The following is an 8,075-nucleotide window of genomic DNA, read 5'->3' on the forward strand; positions in this document are numbered from 1 at the left end:
AGGCATTTACTTAAAAGTTTTGGATTGTGCACATTTATTTATATGAATTTCAGATGTACCCGTAGATAAATTTTTACTTAAAAGTTTCTAACATGTGCTTGTAAAGTTTTTGCACCAACGGAGCAAAAAAATTGAAATGTGAATTTTTTTCAAAGCTTTGAATTCATCATTTGAGAGTTTTTCATATTCAATCTCAAAGATTTTAGACGTTTACTTAAAAGTTTGAAATGTACAAAGTTAGTTTATACCAAATTTTCCATTCATTGGAAGGGAAAAATAGTTAAAAAAATTTAATACATGCTTTATAAAGTTTTGTAATAGGAGTACAAAGTTTGTAACGTGATAGTACAAATTCTTTTTTATATACAAAAGTGTAAAGTATTTTTGTATTCAAAGTTTTGAATCCAGGTGCACAAAGTCTATAATATATTTGTATAAAGTTTCATATCCAATAGTATAAAGTTTTTAAATTTACTGCATAAAGCATGTCAATGAGTCAATGGGCGGCAGGCTACTAGTAGTTAAAAATGCTCGAAATGGCCTTTTTCTTCATTCTTAACTCTTGTTTTAGTTTTTAAATAAGTTTTGGGACGCCCCTGTTGAGATACTGTATGCACACATATTTCAGATTTTTTCCAATAACCCATGTTTTTCTACTGATGTTGTTTTCTTTTTGTGTACTAAGTCAAAATGTTCTGAATATATGTTTTACAATAACCGTTGGGGGTGTATTCTCGTGCTAGTGGTATGTATACCTCAACATTTTTTTGTGTACTAACTCAAGCTATTATGTGCTAGTACACAAAGATTATGGTTCTTGGTTCAAAAATTAGTACACAGAGATCAGTGAGTACACTTTTCTTTACCCATCTCTATTTTCTTTCATGGTTCATGAGTACTCAAAATATATTTACTTGTTCAAAGATCATAGTTTCATAGTTTAAAGTTTGGGTCTACAACATTTATTAGTGTGCTAGTACAAAGAAGTTCACCGTTTCATATTTCAAAGTTTTTAGGTCTCCAAAACGTAATTATGTGCTAGTACAAAGCTCACAGTTTTAGATTACAAAGTTTTCTTTTTGTGTATTGGGGGTGGGGGGTGAGGGTGGCTATAAAAGTTTACTAGTGTGCTAGTACAAAATTCAGTGTTTCAGTTTTCCAAGTTTTTGGGGGACCAGAAAGTCTATTATTGTGCTAGTACAAAGTTCATAGTTCTAGATTTCAAAGTTTTTATGACTGCAAAACTTTATTACTGTGGTACTACAAAGTTCATGGTTTTGTTATTCAAAGTTTCTTTTTTGGAGCTGCAAAATTTATTATTGTGGTACTACAAAAGTTCAGAGGTTCACATTTCAAAATTTTTTGGAAAGCTAATAAAATTTATTAATGTGATAGTAAAAAATTAATAGCTTCAGGTTCAAAAGTTTTCAAACTAATATGAAATTATTACTGTAATATAAAGTTTATAGCTTCAGACTTCAAAGTTTTTAGAACTATAAACCAGGTTGCATTTTCTTTTTCTCTTCTTTTTTGATGTACAAAAATATCTTAAATAGAATTTTGTGTTTTTTTCTTGCACAGGAAGATGCAAAACCACTTCGTGAATGCATGTCCTACTACTTGCTGACACACCCATGCGACGAAAAGTACGACACCCTTGTCGATATCAAAAAAATATTAAGCATGCATGTAAGTTCATCCATGAACATTGTTTTTGTTCATTTTGCAAACTTATTATAACAATTGAGCACAAGAGTCACATTCTCCTTCCAATTTTTTTCCAGAGTGTGACCGTCGAGTTCTATAACTGAAGATGTGCAGTTTATGGTTACAAAAAAGATAACCTTTATTGTATGAATAATATGGATGCATTGTTTGTTCTACGTTGGAGAACAACAGCCAATCAGTTTTTTTGTAACGCCCCAAGTAACGATATACCTGGAGGTTACTACTAAAGACATTAAATTGCACAAAATATAAAAATTCTAGTAAATTTCGGCATAGCCTCCCCTGCACATTCTAACATCCGTGGGCACACAGGTCATATAATAGCACGGTGGTATAAATAAACAGTTTAAGAACTCCACATCGACCAACATGACCAAACAAAATTAAGCGACATCCAGTCGACCACACCACAGCTCTTAATGTCAAAAGAACTATTCAGCCTAGAGATTTGTTTAATGAATCGCAAAAATGTGTGCATGCTCATCATGAAGTGGCTACTCCCATCCCATGCAAACCTGATTAGCGAGTACCTAAAAGCCAAATAGACACAAGAGTGCAAAAATACTCAGTAAGCACAACTCAGAACCAGAAGAACGACCGCAAGTATGAGAACAACGGAAAATCCATAACCAATGAAACAGTAGTTTTCGTCTGAAACGGACGTCACCTGAAACTTCCTTTGCATTTACCGGTAAAGTCGAATAAGTGGGGCCAACACTTATTCACAGGAATCTGAACATAAGAACCAAATTGCACCACCGGTGTTTATACAAACCTCTGGCACTTGAATGATATGAAAGGCAACGCACGAATGTTGAACATTTGACAGAACCAGAAAATTATGACATGATTCTTAAAGGAATTAACATATAAAATAAAGACATTGAATAAACGTCGCCCAAGGCACAAGAAAGCCACAAACATAATCACACATCAAGAGATTCGTCATTGCACTTGCCTTAACCTTGTCGGGAATCCGGCGCCACACGCTCGCCACTAGAATTTATCAAACCTGTGGAATAAACCACCCTTAAGAACTAGTTCATATCGACCGAAAGCCTATATACTCGAAGAAATCCCGAACTAAAAGCCTAAACCACTAACTCTTGCGATTTCTGAAAATTCGACTAATTCTCTGAGTTACTCGCTGTTTGGCCCATAACTTTTGATTATCTTAACCAAATGCAGTAAATAAATACATCTTGAACATCTAAAGAAAATTTCCTACAACTTTCATTACAGCGCCCAGGGGCAATTCGGCCTCTAACTAAGCCTAAACTATATAAACAGATATCTGCACAGATTCTAACCTAGTCGGACAGCAGTACTGATTCGAGGGCTACTCCTAATTCGCTAATCGGAATTGAGTGAAACCAGAGCCATCGGAAAGATATTAACAAGAACTACAATTTTCGTTATTGGGCCGACTTGAGATTCCTTGCCAATTAATTCCAGAAATTCGTCGAAGAAATCAGCCTAATTCATACGACATAACTAAACTCGATCTTCCTGTTGAATAAACCCCAGGCCAACACCCCTTGCATCTGTATACTGATTTGGAGATTAATATCTTCTGTAGCCCAATTTGTAAAGGACTACAAAGAAATTAAATGAAACCTAACCTTGATTTTTCTTCTCTTTCTTCTCCTGCCTTGATTGGTTGCCTGCTCCCTCCTTCCAGGCGTAGGCCGCAACAAACGAGCTGCCAAGGGCAGTTGGCAGCAGCACGTCCCCCCACCCTAGGTCTCCTCTGTGTTTTCTGGGAGGAGCAGCGTGTTGCCTGGATGCGGCACGAGAGGCGGTGGGGGCTGGATCCAATCGGTGGAAGGAGAAAATAGGGGAGGGCGGCACAGAATAGGAGTAGGCAAAACTGCTGACGTAGGTAGATAGAAACAGAAAACCTAAGCCACATCTAGTAAAACGGATTCGCTTCGACGAGCTCTACGCAATCATGGTCTCCGATCATCCATCCGATCAATGATTGACAAAGTCAAATTTTGATCAACTCCCTAATCTTTCTTGACTTGAAATTAAAAATTATCTGAATTATTGGGATATTATATTTTTTTTAAAAAATTTATCCCTCCTGCACGTCTGAGCATGAGATCCTAGAAAAATGTTGCACATTTTTAATTAAATATTGCGACCTTTTTTATTTTTATTTTCTCAATCTTCTTCTTCCTTTTAGTTCTACATTCATATGTATGTGAAACCCCCGCCCATTCACTGACCCACACACCCGCTGTCCCAAAAAGATAGAAAGCAGAGTAGAGCACGGAACCAACAATGACAGGGTGTACTGTTGGAGCAAGTCAAATGCTTATTCGCTACTTCTACTGGCACTGCACATGCGTTGCTTGGTAGCTGCAGCGCTCGTTCCCCGCTTCTTTACTGCGGCGCACGATCGCCGAATAGCGCCCCCCCCTCCTAACCTGCTTGGTTTCCCAGCGCTACTGCTCCTCGCCTCCTAACCTGTTTGGTTCCCAGCGCTAGAACTACTCGCTATTTTGACCACTAATTAGTGGTATTAAAGAAAGATAGTTCACAAAATGAGCTTTAACCCTTGCTAATTCGAGAGACGAATCTAATGAGATCTTTGATCGTATGATTAGAGGATGGTTATTACAATATTGCTGTAGCTCATCATGAATTAATTAAGCTCGTTAAATTCGTCGCGCAAAGTTGCACCCATGTGTGAAAAGATTTTGCAAATATATTTTATTTAGTACTTTATGCATACAAATTCCCTACTAGAAATTTCTAGAAGAGAAGAACCAAAGGGTTGCTGCTTCGCTCCTACTACCAGGGTGGATGTAATATCGAAGTTTAGGAGGGGGTTCCTCTTCTTTTTTTTTCTTCTTCTACTTTTTACCCCCCCCCCTCTTTATCATCGCCCATGGTTGAAAATTGTTCTTTTTTCGGGGTGGGGGCACTTGCCCCCTCTTTGCCACGCTGGAACCTCCTCTGTCAGTTGCAACTCTATGATCTCTATCTTCTATCTGCCCACCCGTTGACCTAAACAGAAACGGAAAGTGATACCATTGTCATTGAGGTTCCAGCGGACAAGAGAGATGCAAGGTACTTGTGGAAGATGGCGTCCGACGTTACTAATGTGTCGAATGGTTTTGCATTTCTAGAAATTTTTTACAGTTTACTATGTATTTTTCAAACTTTTAGCAATTTAACAATTATTCAGAAATGTTAAACTCAAAAAAAATCATCAGCGCAATTTTGCTACCCAGCCCTTCTTTACTCACTTTCTCTTTTTAGTTGACTTGCCCAACCTAAGGTCGTACCTGATCAGTCCAGCTGCATCATATCTCAATTTTAATCCGTCCTCCAACGTTGTCTCACCGTAAATCTCTCTTAGTTTCTACCTAAGTACATAGTACTGCTCGAGCACTACTACCATTAGTTGCCGTACGTACTACTCTAAGCTTTTTTTTCTAATTTTTTTGTATCAAGTTGACGCTGGCTGCAAAGATATACTACCAAATGAAGGGCAAAGGCAAAAGCCTGCATAACATTTATAATGAAAAATAACTTTTTTTAAGCCATCTCAGTTGGCATGAAGAGGTTAAAGGTCTGTAAGACCAGTCTCAATGCATAATTTCATCACACGGTTATCTAGACCAAAGACTAAGTAAGCGAACCAGATGAGTTTTATGGGGATAAAACTCCTTTCACATCTCATGAAACTCTCTTCTCTTTCTTCATAAATATTTTGCCACATCAGCAAAATTAAATACCATAAAATTCTCATGAAACTCTACTGAGACTGGCCTAACGTGTGGCCTGCCTGTTCATTTCTCACACCATAATAAGTTAATAACTGGCGTTAAAAAGGCGGATAAAAGCAAATTATTTATTTTTTTAAAAAAAATCCTACCCTCTCGTTCCTGTTGGCTGTTGCCCACCCCTCCGGCCCTCTCCTGGCTCCGTGTGCATGGAGCAGCTGGCCAGCACAACTTGATGTGAGAGAAATAGAGCACCCAGCCGCCGAACCATCACCATCACCATGACACAGCACCTGCTGGATGCTGGGGGAGGCAGCTCGGCAGAGCAAGCTGCAAGCGGAGGATCGAGAGCGCGCGCGGCTTCTTTCCCCGCTGCCCCTGCCCCCCTGTTTGGGATTGGACTTTAGGTAATGCACCCGGAGGTTATTCTCAGTCTCGAAAATATCTCCTAATCTGTCTGCAGGGCCTCGGTATTGGGTAACAAGAGCGTCCGAAAGGTGCTCGGTGCCAATCAAGACGCCGAGGATCGGGAAGCCCGCCGATCACTTAGGAGGACAAGCCTGAGGACCACAACCTGTGAAGCGTCGAGGGGATCACCTTCGGGAGGCCGAAGGTGACGATTGATCGCCCAGGAGCACAAGCCTGAAGACCACAACCTGCGAAGCATCGAGGGGATCACCTTCGGGAGGCCGAAGGTGACGATCGATCGCTCAGGAGCACAAGCCTGAAGGCTAGAACCTGCGAAGGCTCTCGAAACCCGAAGAATATTGAGTGCAGAATGCAACCCGGGACGAAGGTCTTCAGAACCTTCGTCCGGAGTAGGTGTGCGTGTGAAACGTGAATACGTGAGAATGTCGAATTTGTGCACCTCTCATTGTGTAATTTTACCCTGAAACCATCTGTAAGTGAGCTGTAAATGAGTTGGAGGAGGGCAATTCGAGAATATCTGGCTGAGGGCCAAGGGTATAAATAGTCCCTCTTTCCACAGTATAAAGGGTTGAATTTTCTGGTTATTTACTGGAGAATTAAGTACCTACTTTCATTACTATTTTTATATTGTTCCTGCTATCTATTTGGACATTTAAGAAGTAAGGACCCCCACCCCACCCCCGGCTGCCTATATATACCCTTTCCTCCCGTCGATCTCCTCCCACCCACGGCCACCTCCCAGTCGCAGCCAGCCAGCCAGCAAGCAACCGTTCTCTCTCTGCAGTCGGTCGCAGAAGCCAAGCTAGAGAGAGGGAGGGAGAGTGATGAGGCCGGAGAGGGGTGCAGGCGGTGTCGCGGCGGAGCTGATGGCGGGCGGCGGCGCGCGGCCGAGCCCGTGGCGGACGCCGACGCCGTACCTCTTCCTGGGCTTCGCGCTCATGATGGGCCTCATCGTGGTGGCGCTGCTCGTGCTCATCTGCGCGCGCCACCAGGCGGCGCGGCGCGAGGCCGGCGGCGAGGAGAAGCCGGCGTCCGTGCGCGGGGTGCTCGTGCCGCTCGACCGGGAGGCGCCCGGGGTCGTCGTCATCATGGCCGGCGACGCCCTGCCGTCCTTCCTCGCCAGCGCCAAGCCGCTCGCCCCCTTCGCCGCCCCCCGCGCCGCCGACGCCATGTAGCTGCGAGAACCACCCGCGCGGCCAACAGAGCGGCGACGCGGGGCCAATTTTGTCGAGAAATGTTCTTTTCTTCTTTTTCTCTTTGTTCTTTGGCTCGGAGTTCTTCCGTGGCGTGAGACGAGAGAGCGCCCAGTCGCCGCCGGCGGCGGCGGCGGCGGCTTTGAGTGGGATCTGTGAAACGAAGTTTGGTTTGGTTTGGTTTGTTCCAGCAACGCAAAAGCTTCCAGCTTCAATGAAACGCGTGCGGCCTTTTTGTGTTGTTGGTTGCGTTCAGTAAGTTCAGCAGCTGGATCCCATTCGCCATCGATTATTTGGCCCATTTTGCACGCAATTTGCTTCTCCAGCTGAGTGACTGAGTCATTGCGCACTGACCGGCGGCCAGGCAATGATCATCAAGGCGCGCGCGTGCACGAGGTTAGTTTGGGATCGTGGACGAAGGGCAATTTCTACATCTCGTGAGGGGCTCCGTGCGAAAGTTCTTGTGAAATCTGTCGTCATTCCATGCTTAATTTATTACTCCCTCCTTCCCCGTTTATAAGGCATACACGTATATCAAGATTCAAACCTTCTCATCTTTGACCAATAATTTGACTATTAAATTTTTATTTTTATAATGCAAATTTCATATGATTGGATTCATAATCAAACATAGTTTACAATGATTATAAGTTTATAATCAAAAGTGATATAATATATGATAAATAAATGGTCAAAGTATTGTTTAGAAGACCGTGTCATGTTCCACCATGCCTTATAAACGGGGAAGGAGGGAGTAGGCACTTTCTAATTTCAAAAATTTATTAGGCACTTGAGCCCCTTATGAGAAAACAAACGGCTTATTCCTCCAAAAGGGAGTAAAAAGAAAGAAACCATCGCAAAAAAGAAGATTTAAAAGAGACAGTCACCTAGCTAGCCTAAAGCCAAAGCCGTGCAGCCGCGGACAAATCAACAGAGTCGCCCACCGTACGGCAACGGCATGAGAGGAAACCAGAGTGCAGGGCAGGGC

General features: G+C 42.4%; 1 protein-coding gene across 1 annotated transcript; it reads left to right on the forward strand.

Moving 5' to 3' along the window:
* The first annotated feature begins 6,628 nt into the window (after window positions 1–6,628).
* On the forward strand, window positions 6,629–7,329 carry LOC120670612 (protein GLUTAMINE DUMPER 5-like). The gene has a single exon (XM_039950758.1). It carries the CDS (start codon window positions 6,719–6,721, stop codon window positions 7,067–7,069), a length of 351 nt encoding a protein of 116 aa, XP_039806692.1. The 5' UTR covers window positions 6,629–6,718; the 3' UTR covers window positions 7,070–7,329.
* Window positions 7,330–8,075: the final 746 nt, after the last annotated feature.

Source organism: Panicum virgatum, chromosome 4N, assembly GCF_016808335.1.
Source record: "Panicum virgatum strain AP13 chromosome 4N, P.virgatum_v5, whole genome shotgun sequence".
NCBI classification, from domain to species: Eukaryota; Viridiplantae; Streptophyta; class Magnoliopsida; order Poales; family Poaceae; genus Panicum; species Panicum virgatum.

What these genes read in the sequence shown, in the direction of transcription:
- LOC120670612 (XM_039950758.1), top strand. Translation starts at nt 6,719, where the DNA reads ATGAGGCCGGAGAGGGGTGCAGGCGGTGTCGCGGCGGAGCTGATGGCG.